This window comes from Heterodontus francisci, chromosome 19 (genome assembly GCF_036365525.1).
Source record: "Heterodontus francisci isolate sHetFra1 chromosome 19, sHetFra1.hap1, whole genome shotgun sequence".
NCBI classification, from domain to species: domain Eukaryota; kingdom Metazoa; phylum Chordata; class Chondrichthyes; order Heterodontiformes; family Heterodontidae; genus Heterodontus; species Heterodontus francisci.
The window spans coordinates 35,070,168-35,093,516 of NC_090389.1; the positions used below are offsets into that span (position 1 = coordinate 35,070,168).

At 43.3% G+C, this 23,349-nt stretch overlaps 1 protein-coding gene across 3 annotated transcripts in view; it reads left to right on the top strand.

Annotated features, from left to right (window-relative positions):
- LOC137380015 (contactin-4-like) overlaps positions 1 to 23,349 on the top strand; it is a 1,659,092-nt gene that overhangs the window by 412,536 nt on the left and 1,223,207 nt on the right. For all 3 annotated transcript variants that reach the window (XM_068051491.1, XM_068051492.1, XM_068051493.1), the window contains exon 3: positions 20,951 to 21,077. In XM_068051491.1, the coding sequence (XP_067907592.1) occupies positions 20,951 to 21,077 (127 nt within the window). The remainder of the gene's footprint in view (positions 1 to 20,950; positions 21,078 to 23,349) is intronic.

A 23,349-nucleotide genomic window follows, 5' to 3' on the forward strand; every position in this document is an offset into this window, starting at 1 on the left:
ACTTAATAGAATTCTTTGAGGAAGTGACAAAGTTGATTGATGAGGGAAGGGCTGTAGATGTCGTATACATGGACTTCAGTAAGGCGTTTGATAAGGTTCCCCATGGTAGGTTGATGGAGAAAGTGAAGTCGCATGGGGTCCAGGGTGTACTAGCTAGATGGATAAAGAACTGGCTGGGCAACAGGAGACAGAGAGTAGCAGTGGAAGGGAGTTTCTCAAAATGGAGACGTGTGACCAGTGGTGTTCCACAGGGATCCGTGCTGGGACTACTGTTGTTTGTGATATACATAAATGATTTGGAGGAAAGTATAGGTGGTCTGATTAGCAAGTTTGCAGACGACACTAAGATTGGTGGAGTAGCAGATAGTGAAGGGGACTGTCAGAGAATACAGCAGAATATAGATAGATTGGAGAGTTGGGCAGAGAAATGGCAGATGGAGTTCAATCCGGGCAAATGCGAGGTGATGCATTTTGGAAGATCCAATTCAAGAGTGAACTATACAATAAATGGAAAAGTCCTGGGGAAAATTGATGTACAGAGAGATTTGGGTGTTCAGGTCCATTGTTCCCTGAAGGTGGCAACACAGGTCAATAGAGTGGTCAAGAAGGCATACGGCATGCTTTCCTTCATCGGACGGGGTATTGAGTACAAGAGTTGGCAGGTCATGTTACAGTTGTATCAGACTTTGGTTCGGCCACATTTGGAATACTGCGTGCAGTTCTGGTCGCCACATTACCAAAAGGATGTAGATGCTTTGGAGAGGGTGCAGAGGAGGTTCACCAGGATGTTGCCTGGTATGGAGGGCGCTAGCTATGAAGAGAGGTTGAGTAGATTAGGATTATTTTCATTAGAAAGACGGAGGTTGAGGGGGGACCTGATTGAGGTGTACAAAATCATGAGAGGTATAGACAGGTTGGATAGCAAGAAGCTTTTTCCCAGAGTGGGGGATTCAATTACTAGGGGTCACGAGTTCAAAGTGAGAGGAGAAAAGTTTAGGGGGGATATGCATGGAAAGTTCTTTACACAGAGGGTGGTGGGTGCCTGGAATGCGTTGCCAGCGGAGGTGGTCGACGCGGGCACGATAGCGTCTTTTAAGATGTATCTAGACAGATACATGAATGGGCAGGAAGCAAAGAGATACAGACCCTTAGAAAATAGGCGACAGGTTTAGATAGAGGATCTGGATCGGCGCAGGCTTGGAGGGCCGAAGGGCCTGTTCCTGTGCTGTAATTTTCTTTGTTCTTTGTTCTTTGGAAGCATTGTGAACAGTGAGTAGGATAGTGTAGAACTCCAAAAGGATATAGACAAGTTGGTGGAATGGGCAGACAGGTGGAAGATGATGTTCAATGCAGAGAAATGTGGTCAGAAGAACATGGAGAGACTTCGTCTTAAAGGCACACACTGTTTTTAATCAGAGGAGAAAAATAATTTCAATTCCAATACAGAACTCCTAGTCTCACTGTCTCTGAACTCGAAACTTAACAAAGACAGCTATAAGAAAACCATTAAATCATAACTCGGTGTGAATGGCCACCATCCATCCCTCATTGTGTAGCACTGGCTTTGACTTTCGAATCATTCTGGTTGGACAATAGAAGTACTGATCAGGTAGCCACCTGACCGAAACTAATCACAAATAACAAATCTTATTACTCCAACCACAAGGGAGAAACTAGTCAGTCTTCAAAAAACAACTGGAGAGACAGCACCAAAGGCAGAACACCTATGACTTAAAACTGGAGACTACAACATTCTAACGTTTCGGAAGCTGTTCCTTTTCAAGTCCACTGGTACAGAAAACCAACCTCCTAGTAATTTGACTACAAGCAACTAATTTCAGGACCTGCTGAAAATCCACCTCTTTGACAGAATCCTGCAACAACTTTGATATCCAACTCTGGCTATGAAATCTACCTAACTACACTTCAGGAATGAAAACCCCTTCTTCACTGGGCCCGCAACGCATTCCTTTTCCCTAGGACGAGCCAAAATCACATGACTTAGGAACTCGTCCTTTGTTTGCAATTGGTAAAAGTGCATCCTCCTCTTTAACGGCTTTCTTCCTCGTGTGTGTGTGTGTGTGTCAGTGGTGAGTGAGTGATGTAGCCTTAGACTTTCAGGGTGAAGGTGTGAATAAAGAAAAATTATCCTCTGTATTTAAACCCACAAAAAACGTGCTACTGGTTATTCAATTTGGCCATGCACTCAGGGGTTAAGAAACACACAAACCTTACTTTTCAAAAACACACCGATTATGGACCGTAAACGGAAGGGAACTTGGATCTCAGTCTCTCAATTCTGTCCGTAACACCGACTTGACCTCATCCTCACAAATTTACCTGTTGGACAGTATTGGTAGCAGTGACACCACACAGTCTTTGTGGAGGAGATGAAGTCCCTTTTTCATAAGGAGGACACCCTCCAGCATGTTGTGTGGCACTACCACTGTACTAAATGGGATAGATTCAGAACAGACCGAGCAGTTCAAAACCTAGTTAGATTAAAATAAGAAGTTATAAGGTCTTTAGACATAGGTTTATCTTAATAGTGTTTAAGATTTAGTTTTAATACATAGTTAATTTGTTGTTTTCTAAGATATCTGGTTAGGTCTGTTTTCTTCTGGGGGTTACTAAAGTGTTTAATTTAGCTGTTTTTCAGTTTAGGTGGGAAAACGTTAATAATATGCTGCGACCTGTGGAGTGATGGGACTGAATTGACAGTGCATTACTCCCGCCTTAGTCGTAACAGTTCATAGATATTGAGTTTTGGGTCAGACCACAAATAATAGGAGGTGTGAATTCCACAAAAGGTTTTGTCTTGTTATGTCCATTCAAGGGAGGCATTCCACCCATGGTCATTCAATTAGGAACTTTCCAGAGGCTTGAGATACTTCTGAGTCTGGGCTGAAATTGCAAAGGTCACCTGACCCTCAGCAGCCATTGTATGTAGCCTTTTAATGTCCATTGTGGTTCATTTTTTAAAAAAGGAGAGTTCCGTTTCAGAAGATTCTCTGCTGAATACAGTCTTTGTTTAAAGTTATGAATAGGACATGCCTTTACTGGGCATGACACAGGTTTTTAACTCTTGTTGGTCATCTCACAATCTATCGCAGGCCTACTCTGGCAGCTGTGTTCTTCAGGTCTCGGTCAGCTCGGTCACTCGTGGTGCTACTGAGTGCACTTGGTAATGGACTCATTGGGGGAACTAAAACATCCAGGGGGTTTTATATTCACGTGCAAATGGGCATCATTGTCACAATTGAATGGCAAGATTTGGAGCTTGTAGCTCAGTACTGACTGCAGGATTCTTTGAAGCTTGTCATGTGGGAGCACTTGATTAGTTCACAGTAGGGTGAAAGCAGTTGGAGACGGGGACCTAGGAATGCAGATTGTATAGAAGTTTCAGCGCTCTGATAACAACTTTTTTTTTTCATTTCAAAAATATCAAAACTCCAATTTGAGTTTCTTTCCTTTGAGCACTGACTGCATTCGTAACAGCTTTGTCCATTTGTAAGGGCGATGCAAGAAACTATACTATATTGCGCAGTATAGAAAAATATGAAGGATTTTAAACATTTGTGCCCTCCAGCTTCAGTGTAGACATGTCAGTTTCCTTGCAATTATTGTTAACATACACTTGTAATTTAGTTGCAAGATAGGGTGGATAAATAATTTTCCACTTAAGAAATTTTCTCCACTGAAGGTTTTAATGGATATTAGGATGCAGGTTATGCGCTTGTCATGTATCTCATTGGCTGGCATACTTGCTTCTCTGAACCCTGAAAATAGCACCTGATTCTGCCCTTCAAAACATGGGAAACATTGGGCAGAATTTTATGCAGACTTTGGGATCAGGAACAGAGGCGGTGGGGGAGGGGGGGGCATTAATTTGGGTCAGGAAATTTCAGACAGGAAGTCTGATGTTGTGATATCACTTCCTGATTTTATGGATGGTGGCAGAGGGCAGTGGCATAGAGGGCAGCGATCAGAAACTGACGCAGTGAGCAGCCAATTAAGGTAGTTAAGAGGCCTGTTGACAGCAATTTTATTTTTCGTTTTAAATTTTATTAACGGCACTTGGATTTCGCAAGGCTTCAGAGCCTCACTTGTTTGATGGAGGTGACATGGAGGCGGAAGCTCATTGCTGGCTGCAAGGGGAGGCCATTGGGAGAGGAAGGGTGAAGAAGGGAGGGCATTGAGCATTGTCTGAGGAGGAGAGACAAAAATGCCATACCATGGAAGCAAGAGGCAAGCGCTACTTCATCAGAGGTGGCAAGTGGGAGGAAGTAGCGGGAGTGCCTATGCCAGTGAAAAACCTATCATGGGCCTCATTCATCCAGGATTCAGGAACCCCATTGAAGAGAAGGTGCAGCAGAGTGGGAGGGAGGTCCAGGCACCTGCAGCGGCATCACATCCACTTGTGAACCGACAGTAGGGTCAGCACAAACATCAGGGCTACTCAACTCATGACATCATTACAGCCTTGGGCCAAACATGAACTCAAGAGGCGAGGTGAGAGTGCCTGACCTTGACATCAAGGCAGCATTTGACCGAGGCTGGCATCCAGGAGCCCGAGCAAAACTGTTTTCGATGGGAATCGGGGGGAAAACGTTAACTCTCCACTGGTTGAAGTAATACCTAGCACAAAGGAAGATGGTTGTGGTTGTTGGAGGTCAATCATTTCAGTCCCAGGACATCACTGCAGGAGTGCCTCAGGGTAGTGTCCTAGGCCCAACCATCTTCAGCTGCTTCATCAATGGCCTTCCCTCCATCATGAGGTCAGGTGGGGATATTCACTGATGATTGCACAATGTTCAGCACTATTCACAACTCCTCAGATACGGAAGCAGTCCTTGTCCTCATGCAGAAAGACCTGGACAGCATTCAGGCTTGGGCTGTTAAGTGGCAGCTTACATTTATGCTACAAAATTGCCAGGTAATGACCATCTCCAACAAGAGAGAACCTAACCATCTCCCCCTTGATGTTCAATAGCATTACCATCGCTGAATCCCCCTGTATCAACATCCTGGGTGTTACCATTGACCAGAAACTGAACTGAACCAGCCATATCAGTACTATGGCTATAAGAGTAGGTCAGAGGCTGGGAATTTTGCAGTGAGCAACTCACCCCTCCACCCCCCGACTCCCCGACGACTGCCCACCACCTATAAGGCAAAAGTCAGGAGTGTGGTGGAATGCTCTCCACCTGTCTGGATGAGTGCATCTCCACTAACACTCAGGAAGCTCAATGGCATCCAGGACAAAGCAGCCTACTTGACTGGCACCCTATCCACTAGCTTCAACATTCACTCCCTCCACCACCGATGCACAGTGGCAGTAGTGTGTATCATCGACAAGATGCACTGCAGAAACTCACCAAGGCTCTTTCGACAGCACCTTCCAAACCTTTGACCTCTACCACCTTTAAGGACAAGGGCAGCAGATGCATGGGAACACTATCACCTGCAAATTTCCCTCCAAGCCACACACCATCCTGACTTGGAACGATATCAACATTCCTTCACTGTCGCTGTGTCAAAATCCTGGAACTCCCTTACTAACACCACTGTGTGTGTACGTACACCACATGGACTGCAGCGGTTCAAAAAGGCGGCTCACCACCGCCTTCTCGAGGGAAATTAGGGATGAGCAATAAATGTTGTTCTAGCCAACAACAGCCACATCCTGTGAAAAAAAAAGCATTTGCCTCCGGACTGTTGTGAAGGGCACAGAGGGGAAAGGCAGCAGTCTCCCCCAGGCAGAAGAAGCTACCCTCTAAAAAGTGTCCACCAGTCAAGGCTCAACTACCTACAGATGTCCCAGAGCCAGTACCAATGAAGACTTCGCCTATCCAGAGAGACTGTTACTGACCTATGCACTATGATGCAGGATGAGCTATGCCCCAGGGCTTTTGGTGGCAATCCAATGCCTATGGTGCTGAAGTTCACTGTGGCACTGAACATCTACGCCTCTGGATCATTCTGGGATCCACTGAGGACATATGTAGGATTTCGAAGTCAGCAGCCCATCGGTGCTCACCAATACCCTTTTGAGGAGGTCCAGCAACTATGTACTCTTCCGCATGGAGCCCACTCTCAAGCTGAGATGTCCATTGGGTTTCGGGCTATTGCTGGATTCCCCCAAGTGCTGGGTCTCATCGACTGGATGTATGTGGACATCAAGTCTCCTGCACACCAGCCAGTGGCCTTCATCAAGAGGAAGGGGTTCCATTCCCTCAATGTACAACTAGCCTGTGACCACCGTAAATGGATCCTACAGGTCTCTGCACGTTTCCCAGGAAGTTTCCCCGTGCCTACATTTTAAAGCAGTCCCAGGTGCCAGAGCTTTTCCGGCCACCCGCGCGCTTCAGAAATGGATCATTGGGAACAAGGGCTACCCACTGAGGAGATGTTTACTTATTTTTGTGAGGAACCCATGCACAGGTGCAGAGGAGAGGTACAACACCTGCCATGGGACAACGCAAGCAACCATCAAGCAGGCCATTGGTCTACTCAAGGTGAGATTCAGGTACCTGTATCAGTTCAGTGGAGCTCTTTAGTATGTTCTGGCAAGGGTCTCACATATCATGGTGGTCTGCAGTGCACTGCACAACCTGTCGCTACACGGTGCAGAGGTGTTGAGCAATGAGGACATCGAGGACAGTGCTGTCTCCTCGGACGATGAGGATGTGGACGAGGAAGCTAGCCAAGCATTGCCAGATGAAGAACCCCAGGGACAACAGGAGAGACGCCGTGAGATATGTGCAAGAGAGGCTTGCGATTCCTTTATATATTTACTTATCCTTTGATCTGTACTGCCAGTTGTAGGTTGACCAATAAATGTCGCCTTCCTTCCTTCAGGAAGTATTCGCTCAGTGCCCAGGTGTGCAGAGCTCCACTGGCAAGGCTCCTCATAGCATGATCCATCGCTTCAAGCCCTTTGACAGAGGCAGCGTTGAAATGAAGAGCCAAAATCCATAAATAAGAGGACAGCGATCTTGTGTGATAGAACATAATGTTTATTACCTGTGTTACCAAACGCTACCCTTTCTATGTACATTTCACATTCATCCGTGAATCTCCATGTTTCTAGGTGCTCTTCTTTATTCTTTTGCCAGCACTCTTACGTGGTGCTCCCCCTGCGCTGTCAACTGAATTTGAGGTGTAGTCTTTCCCCCTACTGGTCCGGAGGTTTACTCTGGGTATCAACGACTCAAGACTAATTATTGTTTACACATAGCACGTTCATTCAGTGTTTCAAAATCTTATCGTCACAGAGAATATACTCATGTGTCCACGTAAGCTAGGTTACTTAGGTTCATCCGAGAGTTGGAATGGAGCAGATGAGCAGTCCTCCCCTTCCAATTCTCCAAACAGTTGATCAGACTACTTAGTCCTGAGCTAGCCAGCTATCACTTTGGAGCATGCTTTCTTATACCCTGTTTCGTGCATGCTACCTGCATGATCAGTTCGGGGATGGGCTGGACCTGACTACCCGATGTACAGTGATCGGTCAGTCAGCTGTTGCTAATGCCACGGGTGCACTACATCAGCCACAGTTGTTCAACCTTTCACCGGTTTTGACATCTGCTTATTTTTGGTAGCCTCAACCCTCAAGTGTGGACCACATTGCACAGCTAGTTCTGTGTTCTCCGTTCTCCAGCCCTTGTCTGATAACAAGGCCTTACCCTACTCTGCTAACCCCCGGTCTCCAAGCAACCAGCCTACTTGGCGCGTCTGTTACAAACTTAGCTATAGTTTAGACATGCCTTAATGGTCACCTTGCAGGTTTCACTACATTCACTTCCCCTTTATCAGTTCAGTTACACCACATTGCTGCTTCAACACTTCCTGCTTTCCTGCTGTGGACTTGTTTACCACTTTTAGCCACACACACTACTTTCCCCACATACCAGGTTACATACAGTTCACAGGTTGGATGGTGGTCGTCTACAGAGCTCCACCCTTTAAACCTTACCTGGCCCCTTCAGGGTCCAGTTAGGTTTAGATAAAATCTTCCAACTCATGATCCTCCAACCTCCCCTGAGGAGTCACTTCTTGGAAAACCTCTCGTATAAGTGCTTGCTTTTCCTGTTTCTTCGTTCGTCGCCTTAGCTGACAGAGGATGATGAGGACGCAAAGCAACATCATAAGCTGAGCCATAATCAGAACATGTAAGAACATTCTGATCCAACGATGAACATGCATGTTTCTTCCCCAGTCCCACAGGTCCTCCCACCAGGTGGTCACCTGTATTTCCTCAATGTCCAGTTGCACTTGCCCACTCCTTTGTTGGAGGATGTAATAAATCTTATGCACTCAGTCCAGCCCTTGTCTAACCTCTGTCATATGCTCTGGCAATGGGGTATGGGGAATGAGAACTGGCTAACATACAGTTCCAGATCGTCCCTCAAACTTTCAGTGGCATTGAGGACCACTACCTCTCACCTGTGTATGTCCTCCAGTTCCACCTGGCCTATCCTTGAGGGAAGCGTTGGGGTAAAACATACTGTACTATTCTCTAGGGGGCACTGTGTCCTACCATGCCAGAATGATGTCTGGGAGGTAGTCACACAATATTTCCCCTGACTTATGTAAGCCAATCGAGTTGAACTCATAACCGCTGATATTGCCTCCATAGTGCAGTTAACTGTTGCATTAAAACCACAGAATGCTTCCTCAGTGGCATAGACAGGATGTGAACATACTATAGTCGATTCTCCCTCACAACATCCTTTCAGTGACGTTCCAAGCATTCCTTTCCTCGAGTGGACTGCATAGGGGAATGTGATGATACACAACATGGTGTCCTTCCCTCATTACTCCAATGTTCTCTACCTTAGGTGCATGATTCAAAGCAATAATAAGTATTGCCAGTACCATTCCCAATAACATTCCTCCCTTTTCAATACAGTTAGTATACGTAGCATACACACACGTTAATCCCCTGTGTTGGCAACCAGTCAGATTGGTGGGGTTCAAAACCAAATTCTTAACCTGATCATTACTGATCCAGAGGGGTACCTCTCCTTGGTGAAGTTGCCTCAGGTTTTCCTGGGCCTGTTCGATAACCCAACCACCATAGGTAGAACAGGCGTCGTTCTTAGCTGCTCTCCTTCCTGACTCTTCCATCTCCTCAGACAATTTATTGATTGTTTTCAGATGATCCTCCACAGTGTGCACAAAGAATTTACCCATTTGGCCAGTCTTTGGGCATTCTGGAACCCATCTGTTTGCATCTTTTGTCCGTCCCTTAGAATTTCTTTCAGCTGAGCGCTGACGGTCCTAACCTTTTGGTCCAAATTGGCTATGCCTAACGTTTTTCCTACTCCTGTCCTGGTATTAAAACCTGTTGTTACATCATTCACCAATCCTCTTTTACTCCTTCTCAAATTTCCCCAAGACTGGCGGTACAGTGGCGCAGTGGTTAGCACCGCAGCCTCACAGCTCCAGCGACCCGGGTTCAATTCCGGGTACTGCCTGTGTGGAGTTTGCAAGTTCTCCCTGTGTCTGTGTGGGTTTCCTCCAGGAGGGAGACAAAGCAGGAAACTACAGGCCAGTTAGCTTAACAGCTGTCTTAGGGAAAATGTTAGAAGCTATTATGAAAGATGTTAGAGCAGGGCATTTAAACAAATTCAGGTAACCAGGCAGAGTCAACATGGTTTGTGAAAGGGAATTCTGTTCCTCAAAACGCGGTGGAAGCAGAGTCTTTGAATATTTTTAAGGCAGAAGTAGATAGATTCTTGATAAGCAAGGGGATGGAAGGTTATCAGGGGTAGGTGGAAATGTGGCATAATCAGTTCAGCCATGAGCTTATTGAATGGCGGAGCAGGCTTAAAGTGTCATTGGGGGAGCATTTTGGGGATAGTGACCGTAACTCTGTAAGATTTAAGGTAGTTATGGAAAAGGACAAAGATGGACCAGAAATAAAGGTACTGAATTGGGGGAAGGCCGATTTCTATATGATAAAACAGGATCTGGCCAAAGTGGACTGGGAGCTGCTGCTTGTAGGAAAGTCTACATCAGACCAGTGGGAGTCATTCAAAGAGGAAATTGTGAGAGTTCAGAGCCAACATGTGCCCATTAATTTGAAGGGTAGGACCAACAAGTCCAGGGAACCCTGGATGTCAAGGGATATGGAGGATTGGATCAGGAAAAAAAAGGAGGCTTATGGCAGATTTAGAGCGCTGAAAACAGCGGCGGCACTAGAGGAGTATAGAAAGTGTAGGGGAGCACTTAAAAAAGTAATTAGGAGAGCGAAGAGGGGACATGAAAAAACACTGGCGGGCAAGATAAAGGAAAACCCAAAGGCGTTTTATATGAATATTAAGGGTAACAGTAGGGCCCATTAGGGACCAAAGTGGCAAACTGCGTATGGAGCCAGAGGACATAGGTGAGATTTTAAATGATTACTTTTCATTGGTGTTCACTATGGAGAAGGACGGTGTAGGTGTAGAGATCAGGGAGGGGGATTGTGATATACTTGAACATATTAACATTGAAAGGGAGGAAATGTTAGCTGTTTTAGAGGGCTTAAAAGTGGATAAATCCTCAGGCCCAGATGAGATGTATCCCATGCTGTTATGTGAGGCAAGGGAGGAGATAGCAGGGGCTCTGACACAAATTTTCAAATCCTTTCTGGCCACAGGAGAGGTACCAGAGGATTGGAGGACAGCGAATGTGGTACCATTATTCAAGAAGGGTAGCAGGGATAAACCAGGTAATTACAGGCCGGTGAGTCTAACATCAGTGGTAGGGAAACTATTGGAAAACATTCTGAGGGACAGGATTAATCTCCACTTGGAGAGGCAGGGATTAATCAGGGATAAGTCAGCATTGCTTTGTCAGGGGGAGATCATGTCTAACTAACTTGATTGAATTTTTTGAGGTGGTGACTAGATGTGGAGATGAGGGTAAAGCAGTTGAAGTAGTATACATGGACTTCAACAAAGCTTTTGATAAGGTCCCACATGGGAGATTGGTTAAGTAGGTAAGAGCCCATGGGATCCAGGGCAATTTGGCAAATTGGATCCAAAATTGGCTTAATGGCAGGAGGCAGAGGGTAATGGTCAAGGGTTGTTTTTGCGAGTGGAAGCCTGTGACCAGCGGTGTACCACAATGATCAGTGCTGGGACCCTTGCTGTTTGTACTGTACATTAATGATTTAGACATGAATATAGGAGGTATGATCATTAGATTTGCAGATGACACGGAAATTGGTAGTGTCGTAAATAGTGAGGAGGAAAGCCTTAGATTACAGGACGATATAGATGGGCTGGTAAGATGGGCAGAGCAGTGGCAAATGGAATTTAATCCTGAGAAGTGTGACGTGATGCATGTTGGGGGGACCATCAAGGCAAGGGCATATACAATGGATGGTAGGACCCTAGGAAGTACAGAGGGTCAGAGGGACCTTGGTGTACTTGTCCATAGATCACTGAAGGCGGCAGCACAGGTAGATAAGGTTGTTAGGGAAGCATATGGGATACTTGCCTTTATTAGCCGAGGCATAGAATATAAGAGCAGGGAGGTTATGATGGAGCTGTATAAAACGCTAGTTAGGTCACAGCTGGAGTACTGTGTACAGTTCTGGGCACCACACTATAGGAAGGATGTGATTGCCCTGGAGAGGGTGCAGAGGAGATTCACCAGGATGTTGCCTGGGCTGGAGCTATGAAGAGAGACTGAAAAGGCTAGGGTTGTTTTCCTTAGAGCAGAGAAGGCTGAGGGGGGACATGATTGAGGTGTACAAAATTATGAGGGGCATTGATAGGTTAGATAGGAAGAAACATTTTCTCTTAGCGGAGGGGTCAATAACTAGGGGGCATAGATTTAAGGTAAGGGGCAGGAGGTTTAGAGGGGATTTGAGAAAAAACATTTTCACTCAGAGGCTGGTTGGAATATGGAACGCACTGCCTGAAGGGGTGGTAGAGGCAGGAACCCTCATACATTTAAGAAGTATTTAGATGAGCACTTGAAACGCCAGAGCATACAAGGCTACGGGCCAAGTGCTGGAAAATGGGATTAGAGTAGTTTGGTGCTTGACGGCTGGCACAGACACGATGGGCCGAAGGGTCTGTTTCTGTGCTATATAACTCTTATGACTCTATGGCCCAGTAATCTACTCCTGCTCCTAATTCGTATGTTTGTATGTCACCCTCGTCCCAAACTACTGGGCTTATCGAGGAGTCGAGTTCCTTTCTGGGTGTGCTGCTAGCCACCTTTCCTGTCTCATGGGTTGGCAGATGCACTTTCTTCATTTGCTTAATGTAATCACCTCCTTGTTTAATACATTCCCAAGATCCCTCACTTCTGGGATGCCCCGCGCCGGGGCCTCTGTGGGATAACTGTATCACTTCTTGTCGGTACCCTTCGGGTACCACCCACTTTTATCCCTTGAATCGCATGTCTTTCCTCATCATTATGGCCCCAGCCTGCCATGGTCCTTCCCATTCTTTCCCTTCTTGTTTTGCCCTGATGATAGCCCTCAAAACTGGATCCTTATGTTGAACCTCCTTGAGATCAGGGGGTAGGGGCACTGATGTGGCCTCTTGCTTGCCTGTTATGGCTGCCACTATTTCGGATTCATAGGGATCTCAGGAACTACCCTTCTTGGCTCCCTCTTTTGCCAGTTCATCAGCCCTTCTGTTTCCTTCCCTATCATCAGGTTCACTATCACTTGTGCCCACTACTCCTCCCATTGCACATACTATGCCCTCAGTTTGTTTCAGCGCCTCCCTCAATCGGCACACCTTTTCCTGGCAAGGAACATGATTTCCCTTTTGATACTAACTACGCTGTTTCTCCTTAACCAGGCACCCTTTAGGTCGGCGCACTGTCCCTCGGACACTTCCGCCCTGCAGCATTGAGTGTGTGCTTCCTCAGCCAGGAGTCACTGTGGCACTGATTGTTCACATTCTTATTCTCAACAAACTGTAGTTGGATACACCACTTTTCCTTTTCAACCTCATGGTTTTCTAAATCCTCCTTGCGACCTTGTCGCTCCTCTTCCAATTCTTTTAGTAATCTATTCTCTACTGCTGCTCTCTCCTCTAACTTCAGTCTTAACTTCTGTATCTCCTTCTAGTCATTTTTGTTTCTTTTGCCAATAAGCCATCAGCCGAATGGCCCTTTCTATGGCCGACTTCCGAGTGGACTTTTGTGTCCACTCGACCGCATCCTGTACCAGGTCGTCATTTCGGATGATGTCTACACCCATCGCTCCTTGAGGCGCACTTTTTCCCTATGTAACCTTGTACTAACATGTCCATGGTTAGCCTAGTCATTTCTTTACCTTCAACCTCCTGGCTGGCTCACGAATTAATCTGTAGTCTATTCCCACTACTGGTCTGGAGGTTTACTCTGGGTATCAATGACTCAAGACTACCAAATTATTGTTCACACATGGTACATTTATTCAGTGTTTCAAAATCTTACCTTCAACAGAGATTATACTCACGTGTCCACGTAAGCTAGGTTACTTAGGTCCATCCAAGAGTTGGAACGGAGCATATGATCAGTCCTCCTCTTCCCGTTCTCCAAGTAGTTGATCAGACTACTTTGTCCTGAGCTTGCTATCCAGCACTTCAGAGCACACTTTTAAAGCAACTTAAAGCATTTTTTCACATTGGGTACACTTGTGAAAGACACGACTATGAGTTTTGAATTATGAATGCCTAAGAAGACCCCATAAATGTTCCTTAGCTAATATTTATGACCCATCTTCAATTGTCGGTTTGACAGTGAAATAAAGGCTCCTGCAATACACTCAGAAAATTTGTGCAAATTAAGAATCTTTTTGAACATTGCAGATTACCAGTTTTTTTTTGCAAATAATATCTTCTCATGCTGCACTTTTTTTCTGTTCCTAATATCTTTGCTTTGTGTACAGCTATTGCTCAGATAATCTAGTGATCTGTTACTGAAGTATTTCTCCCAAGCTCATCATTTGACATTTTTGGCTACTTTTTCTGACTATCATAAAATTCCATTGTGTGTTGTCATTTAATATTAATGCAGTTATTACTATAACCTCTGTGATGATTGTCTATTAAAGACCTCCATTTCTACTTTGTGAATTTTGAGCAGTAGATTTTTGGCAACTTAAGTCTGCAGATGGGGCTGTAGGTGTTATGGAGACAGATTGGAGTAGTGTGAGACATATATATCCTAACTTTTACATTGTTCGGCTGTCTCTCCACTGCCCATTTTTCTTGGCAGTTAATTGTCACCTGTGTTCCTGGCGGTGAGCTTTGAAGTTTTATTTTGTTGGACATGTACTTCAGGCTATTCCTGAATAATATCCCATTGCTTCAGGAATAATTTCCAAATGACACTGAAGTAATCTATCATTTTAGTCCAAATAAAATGATGGGGATGAGTTATACTGGTTGTGATTAAGTTGTGCCTGTTCGTAAATGCCCGATTAAGTGAGATTGTTTCTTAACTTGAGTTGTCACATTTTACTTTGCTGGTCTCACAGCTGTTTATTTAAAAAAGTTACTTTCCTTTGCATAAGAAGTCTTAGTAGCTGTCTGTTTGAAAATGAGAATCCAGTGTTGCAAGATCAAATTCAATCTCTGAGATTGGTGTGATGCAGCACCTTCTAGATTTTGCTTTAGTTAAAGAACTGCCAAATCATTGGTAAGTCCATAGGAGATTGTCAAGACATTGACACGGTCAATAGTATCATGATAGTCTATGAAGGAAAGCTTAGTGAGTTGCTTAACATTTTTCCTGGCTGCATACTGGCTTCCAACCATTGAAATAAAAAAATACTAGCAAATTTATGGTTATATGTGATATGATGGATCCTATTGACATGTGCTTAGCTGATATTCCTAAATTGGGGATATCCTGGAGTAAACCATTTGACTTGAGCAAATAAGTAGCCATGTGCCTTTTCTTCTATGAGGCTGCTGCCTTAATCAGGGTATTTCATTCTATTCAGGTAACTAATCTTCAATTGGTGAGTGCCCAGGGTCAAATAGTGTAGAGGAAGAGAGGTGGGAGGAGGTTGGTGTGGAGCATTAATACTAGCGTGGACCTGTTGGGCCGAATGGCTTGTAGATGTGCTGGAAATACTTTGTAACTTTGTAATACTTCGTAACACTCAGACTTCTTGCACGAGCAAATGGAAAAGATGTGTAAACACCAACCAGTGAAGAGCAGCAAAAGGATTGACTGCTGAATTTCCAACAACAATACTGCTGACAGCTGGCAGCAGTATTGTTCCTTACCTGCTGTATCTTGTACAGCCTTAAATTACCTGGTCCTGGTCCATAGTTCTACTCTTGGTACAATGAATATAAAATCAAAATAAATTGAAGAAAATGTTCATGAAGATATATAAAATGGCCTGGATTTTCCTTTCTCAATAGTGATGAATGCTGAGAGGTTCGCCACTATTAAGGAATGCAATGGCACTGCAACTTCTAGTGACCTGACTTACACTGAAATCTGGAAGTTGTGGTGCACCTCAATGGACTCCGGAGGAGCCCGCGCTGATGGTCCCGCCATTCTGATTCTTAAAGCGGCAGGGACCGTTGATTCAAGAATTCTGCCTTTTTGCACATAAATGCATGGATTTTTACATGCAAAATGTTAGGGCTCATAATCACAGGCATAAGTTAGCAAAGTTCGTGAAAAATAAATCTGTGAGGCAGGGTAGATGAAAATATCAGAAATAAAATCCAAGGCTTCTTTGCTGTAGACTGTTATCGTTGGCAATAAAAAATGTTCTTCATGATTTGCACGTCTCCCCCTCAACACTGACTCTCTCAACTCCCCTAACCTGGCCCTCTTGCCCCAATGCTTCCTCTCTCCCCACCACTCCCCTGGTCTCAGCTCCATTCCATGTTTTGTTGTTTTCCTACTGTTGTATGATCCCTCCAAGAGTATAATAATAAAACTTTCATTAACTAATAGACGGAAAATTAGAATAATAATCCTGAATTATGGGAACAATTTTCCTCTGCCTTACATTGATAAGACCAAACATGTGCCCATTTCCTGGAGTACCCCTGGTATGGCTTGGAGGCTCCTGCACAAAATAGGTACACATATTTAAAAGATATGAACGTGACAGGTGAGTGACATATTTATGCCTCCCACGTCAATTTCAGGAGTTTCCGCTAGGTGGGCACCTGTCTCAAAGATTGCCCATACAGTCTAGGTATCCAAAGTTGCAGGCTAGCCCTCTCAGATCAGAGGATATTTACAGGGGCAGCCAGCAACTTCTGCTTAGATCAGGTAAGTAAATTTGATTAATTTTTGGTGCAGCAGGGCTGTGCCTCTGGGGCTGTTGGAAGGGATAGACCATTAGGAATGTGTGACCCGACAGACCTTTAAAGCCTGCAGCAGCATACAACTTCTCTCCTCCAATTTGTATTCCTAGATAATAGTCTAAGCCATTTCAATGAGTTGAATCAGAAGCATGGCCAGGTTTAAGTTGAGATCAAGTTAAAATTTTTCAGAAGAACTAATGCTCCATTATGATTTTTCCCCATCAGTTTACCAAACGTATTCATTATATGCAATAGTTAAGTCAATTTAAAGAAGAATTATTTCACAAAGTTGAGTAATATTGCCTTTTTTCCTCATTAATTTTGTAGAAGACAAATCATGTCTTCATAAATCAAAAACAGACTAGCAATTTGACTTTCAAGAAAATCTTGATCTAGATCCTTAATCATAGTGTTTGTGAAGCTAAAACACAAAACAGTTAAAATGTTTCAAGCATATTCACGTGCCATGGCAAAAAAATGTATCTCGCAAATGTAACTTATTGGGCCAGAATTGATGGTAAACATAAAAGTGAGACTAATGGCATTCACTGTTACTTATGCGCAAATCAGACTGCAAATTCAGGTGAGCACAAATGCACAGTTAAACATTGTTATGACCGAGGTGGGTGCACTGCTTATTCTAGTTCCACTTCTCCACAGCTCACAACATATATTTAAATTTTTTCCCATTTACCGATACGGTCAATCAGAGAGTCTATTTTTATTCCGGAATAAAACACACCAAGCACTTTTCTTTAATAAACAACAAAATTATCAGTTTATTGTAAAACAAGTCTTAACCAGTAATGAAGTAAAGCATAAACACACAGATCAAAATATAAAAGTTCCCTTTTTACCTTAGCCCCTCTCACACACATACACTGGTTAATTGAAAAAATAAAATACTTTTTGTTCTTAGAGCTCTATTACAGCCAACAAAACTTGGAATCTATACATCCTCATTCTTGAAGAAATAGCAGATGGCTATGTTGTGTTCCAAAACTGGCTTACAGTTCAGCCTCCAAGTACATGTAGATGGGTCACTGGGATCTTTTGGAACAGTTCTTTTCAGGTGGCGTTGAGAATTAATTTAGCAGGCTTTTCTTCCAAGACAGGAGACGAGATGAGTTGACACAGTGGACTTCTCAGGGTCTTTTAGAGAGGAAAGCTCAGATGGGCTGTGATCTCTCCTTCCTTGGGAATTCTGTTCTCTTCTTGGAAGTTCTCTCCCTTTTTATACAATTGAACCCTAACTCAAAATAATTCAAAAGCAAAACCGACAACAGGAGGGCAATCTTTTGACCTCCATCAATCTTGACCTGTCACTTCTTTGTAAACAACTTCTCCAGGGGTCCAAAGTACTCTGTTGTTTATTGAGCTGGAAGTCAGGTGGTTTCACAGAAAGGGTTGTTATTGTTTCTGGAAGTCAAGTGGTTTCCCGGAAAGGCTTGTTTTCCTAACAAGACGTCTCAGTACCCCTTAAAAAACATTTCCAGGGACTGTTTTTCAAGTCAAGTGGCCTTTACATGACCCCCTTTTAAAACCCCAAAGTCTAACATTTCTTCAATCTTTCAAAAATGAATCCTCAAAAAATATATTTAACAAAACACAGAGGCACTTTCGTAACAACATAAAAAGCCAGAAGGTGCTGTTTGAGATGCACTGCTCTACCGTAAGCTACACAAAAATAGCAGCTCATTATCTGGCTCCATATTCAAATGCACTGAATGGTGTTAAACTCCTGTACCTGCATCATGGATATGGACTAAACTTACCACACAAAGTTGGGGCTTTCCAGTCTAAGTACTTTTTAAATGTTGTGATAAGCCTTAAGTACTGCTAAGTAACCCTTCTGGTACTGACAATGAATTTTTACAAGTGTGCAATCTAATTTCTTCAGCTTTTAATTGCTGTTGGAGATTTTTTTTTAAAGAAATCTTTCCTTCTCTCTTTTCTCTCAATTTCACTTTCTGTTCCCCGTTTGATATTGAATTCACTCTTCTGTCGTTTCTGGTTCAGACTGCACTGTTCATTCACAATTCTTCAATCTGATTGGTGCAGTGTTGCTATGTCTCTCATTTACTAAGAAGGAAGGGATGTGTGTTTTGAGAATTGCATTGTACATATTGTTCACTTGAGGCTACCATGCACACATGAGCTAGCTGAGGGAGCTAAAAGAGAAAGTGGAAGTAAAACAGAACAAAGAAGACTCCATTATGTTCAACAGCATGCTGCCTCTGTCTCAGTCTTTGCCTCATATTTCTTAATAAACTCAGCTAAACCACACTCCAGTCCTGAGAATATCACAACTGGTGAAGGAAACACAAAGTTGCTATCCTTTTCATACAGGTCTGAGGTGCCCTCTGCCTTGCAGCAGCTTCCAGTGCAAAAGGTCAATAAGTTAAATGGGAAAGGCAAACCGAACTAATGCAGGTGCTGTTTGTTCACCAGCTACAGTGAATTGTGGCTCAGTATTTTCATTATGTGGATGCTGGTCAATGGGAGGTATGAGTAGTGGGGGAGAGTGAGGGGAAGAGTTCCGGTTTGGATTTTGGACAGTCTTTCGTGTGTTGCGTGGTGAGTAATACGTTACAGGGCCACATGTTGAAATGGAAAGAACATTAAAAAGGAGGTGTGCTTCCACAACCAATGTTCTCCAAACTGTGTATCCTTTCCTGATAGAAGCACATTCACCCCATATGGTTTAGCATATTGCTATTGTGTTTGACCCTCCAACCCATCTCATATACCACCACTCCTCATAGCTCCTTCTGTCCTGCATGTCCCCTCTGCCTCTTCCTATCTTATAATTTGCTTTAATGCTTTTCCCCTCTTGCATTATAAAGTACAATTCCTGCTCTTAAAATATTGAACAGCCTTTTTTTCTGCCTCAGTGCTGGAAAAACCAAAGAACAGCAAGAGGCCCAAGGGTGGCAAAAAATTGAGAAAGATCGGAAGAGAAAAGGCCAAATTGAAGTGAGTGGCAGGCAGTTGGCCCAGACGCAGCAGGAAAGGCAAACGGGCTAAACTTAAAATGAAGTTTCAAAGTAACAGAAAACTTCAAATTTAAAAAAATGTAAATTGGAAATTAAACAATAAACCTTCAGCTTACCTGTAGGGAAGCAGTCTGGAGAAGAGAAAAATATAAACAAAGTTTAAATGAAACACCTCTGCAGCATCACCTACAGAAACAGATCTGGGTGAGATGATGGAGCTTAGAGGATCAGCAGTGCCACCTCGTATTGGGAGGATTAAAGGGTACGAATGCATTGCCTGCAGCCAATTACAAGCTAAAAGTAATAACTTTTTATTGTGCCTATGCTTGACACCCAAAATCCTGACTCAAGAAGTAATTGTGACGAATTAGGAAGTGCAAGGCAGAGGCAAGACTTTATACTATAGACAGGTATTCAGAAAAAGAATAGTTCTGTGAAATATATTTAAAGCTGTGGCATTTTACCCCACCTTGGCATGGATGCTTTATTATTCTTATGGTTGAAATGAGTGTGAAATGGGACTGGCTTGCTTTAATGAGAATTCACTTTGTTAAGTCTTTCATGGAAAACAGTGTTACTACAAATAAACAAATTATGATTTGTTTGAAATACTTAACCTATTTTTACGAATTGATCACAGGAGTTTTCATTATTTCCAGTGGGAATCTACAGCTGGTTTTGGACATTTTAAATTGTCAAATGCAGCCTGCTCATTACAAGTTTTCTTTGCATATATGGTATATGTTGACAGCTGCATTTTCTTATTATTCAGGATTTTTTACATCTTATATTTTGAGGGAAACAGATGGGTAGAAAAAAATTGACATAGCCTGAATGTGAAATGAAGTAATCTTTAAGAAACACATATCATGTGTTGTATAACACAGCATAAGGGCTGTGACATTAGAAGTGATTGTTGCTTAAAATTAAACATTTTTTGGGGGGGGATGGGTAGTAAGGCTCATAAAAATGCAGATGACTAATTATATGCCTTTCAAAAAATCATGGAAATAGACCTTGCATTATAATCACTGAATGATTAAACACTAGGCAATACGCTCATTAACATGTGCTGCAAATGATTTGATATATATTTGTACAAAGATAACATTTCTAAAACTAGAGGTGTTGTTTAATTGAAATGACTTTCTTAATTAGACAATAGTGATTAGTTCTGGATGCTTTTAGCTGATTTTAACTTTTTATATAACCATCTTTGGATTTCATTTTTAAATCATAGACTGCCATAGCTGCAAATATCACTCCAGTTGACAATGGTAACTGATACTTATATTGCTTTCTCACTCATTCTAAGTGGTGAACTTGGAAAGCATAGAACAAACCTCTTGTATTATTTGAAAATAGTATTTGATTGTCATTGCAACTAAAACTTGCTTCATTTACTTGTCTATCTCCCAATTCCTGATTAAAAAAATGGAAACAGTCCGGACACAGGAGTGCAAGAATAACACATTGACAATCATTCTCATGCAGTACACACTATCTTGCTATAAATGGAAGTGATGTGTGTTGTCTGCTTGCGGGTTTTTTCTCTTAATGGTTTTACAGTTGTTTGGTGTCTGTTATTTCCTGTGACTGATGGCGTCCTTGTGCTAACAGTCCTAATTTGTGTAACCTAATATAGTCTGTTTCTTTTTATTGACACAGAGAATGGCAAGCCACATGGGCCAGTTTTTATCCATGAGCCAAATGACATTGTATTTCCTGTGGATTCTGAAGAAAAGAAGGCAACACTGAACTGTGAAGCAAAGGGCAATCCAACACCACATTACAGGTTTGCGAGCAGTATCTTTGTCAGTACCTTAATAAAAAAAAAAGACGGGGCGGTGTCCTTTTAAGCATTCATTGAAATATTGGAACAGGTATTTGATAGCATGATTCAAGTCAGTGTTTGCAACTAGACCTGGATAAGATGAATTAAACACAGCAGCTGTAAATAATCATTCCATAAGGTTTAAAAACAATGCTAGTATTTGCACCTTAGTTAATTGGTAATTAATCAACAAGGATTGAGCATACTGCGGTTGCATTTTTACTTAGCTGCCACTGCACAATAATCTTTTCTGTGCATAGACACACTGGCCGGAATTTTAAAGCCCCCAATGAGTGGGATGGTGGCGCGGGGGAGGGGTGCAACCGAAAAATTGAGTGGGAGGTGGGGTGAGGGAGTGTGGTGGTGGGGTATCGTCGCAATGCCTACCCACCCCTGCTGCAATTTTGCGCTGGGCAGCAGCAGCGAGAAACGGCCTTCCCACCCCAGGCCAATCAAGGCCCTTAAGTGGACAATTAACTGCCACTAAAGGGCCTCCGACCGCTGCTGGTAGTATTTTATCCAAGGCGGCCGGACCCCAAGAACACCACAAGGTACAACTTGGCAGCCTTCTTGCGAGCTGGGTGGGGGGGGTCTCCTGATAATGCACACAGTGTCCCACAGAGGGTTGCCCACAAAGCCCCAAATGCCCCCACCACACAACACTTCCCTCCTCCCTCCCCAAACGACCCCACCTTGCCTCACCAGGGTACAGCCAATTGTCCCCAGCGAGGCGCCAAAAACTTAACATCTTTCGGGGGCCATCGTCCCTTCCTGCTGCCATTGTCTGGGTGTAATCCCAGCAGTGACCACCACTCCCAGTGGCGCTGCTGGGACTAAGAGCTGCTGGCCCACTGATTGGCCAGCAGCTTCATTAAGTGAGACTTCCTGCCTCAAGGAGGTGGAAGTCCTGCCCAATGCCAATTAAGGGCCTGAGGAGCGAAAAGTCTCGCGTGGCTACCCAGGCCCAGCGGAGGCAAGCTCACCCCCGACTTTTCAGTCGGTGGGCGGGGCGTCCCACCCAACATAAAATTCCAGCCACTATGCATATTTGCTTCGTCACTTGTTGCAGCATTATAACTAAAGCTAGGATAAACAATGTTAGGGCAGGGACCAAAATGGTAACCATACAAGTTCTAATGTTACTATCTGAGTCATCGAAATGTGAGTTGATTTCAGATAGATGCAATTGGGGAAGTTATTTATTCATTTGGAATCATGTTAGTGTGTTCCTCAAAAAAGCAAAGCAAGCTAAGAAATCTGTTTTGACACAAATGATTGCAGCTGACTTGGTGTAATGTGATGTCAACAAAATGACTTGCAGATGAAAAATAATCACCCTGTAAGTAATCCCTTTAATGTACACAGGGGACATGTGGTGTAATGTGACAATAACATGTTCTCAGATAAAAATCCTGAACTTGATACATTTTTCACCATCTCTTTTTAGACTTGGAATATTATTGATCTTAAGACAAGATAGAATTGTATCTTACCATTAGAAGTGATTGGAATAAGTGTAGTATTGTGAAACTTTCAATCAGCAAAGCCAACAAATCAATCTGTTCTATTATCACTGCAATGCATCACTTTGTGATGCTCTTCCATTGTTTTTATTTCATGTAGTCACATTTTTGGATTAATTTTAAGTTCCTTTCACCCATCATCCCTGTGCTTGCTGACCTACATTAGCTCCAAATGTGGCAACATGCCGATTATAAAATTCATATCCTTGTATTCAAATTCCTCCTTAGCCTTACCCCTCCCTATCTCTGCAACCTCCTTTGGTGTACAACCCTCTAAGATCTCCGCACTTCTCTAATTCCAGCCTCTTGCGCATCTCTGATTTCTATCGCTCCACCATTGCCAGCTGTGCCCTCAGCTCCCTAGGCCCTAACTTCTGGAATTCCCTCCCTAAAACTCTGTGCATCTGTATCTCTCTTTCCTTCTTGAAGTTAGGTAAAACCTACCTCTTTAATCAACCATTTAGTCATCTGTCCTAATATCTTTTTATGTGGCTTGGTATCAAATTCTGTCTGATAACGCTCCTGTGAAGAGTCTTTGGACATTTTACCAGGTAAAAGGCACCATATAAATGCAAGTTGTTGTTGATGATAAATTAATGTTTATTTAATCAATGTGTGTCATCCCAATGTATTTCCATAGAACCAAATATGTTTATTGCACAGAAGCAAGCATTCACCACATAATGCCTGTGCCAGGTTGTGCTTGAGCA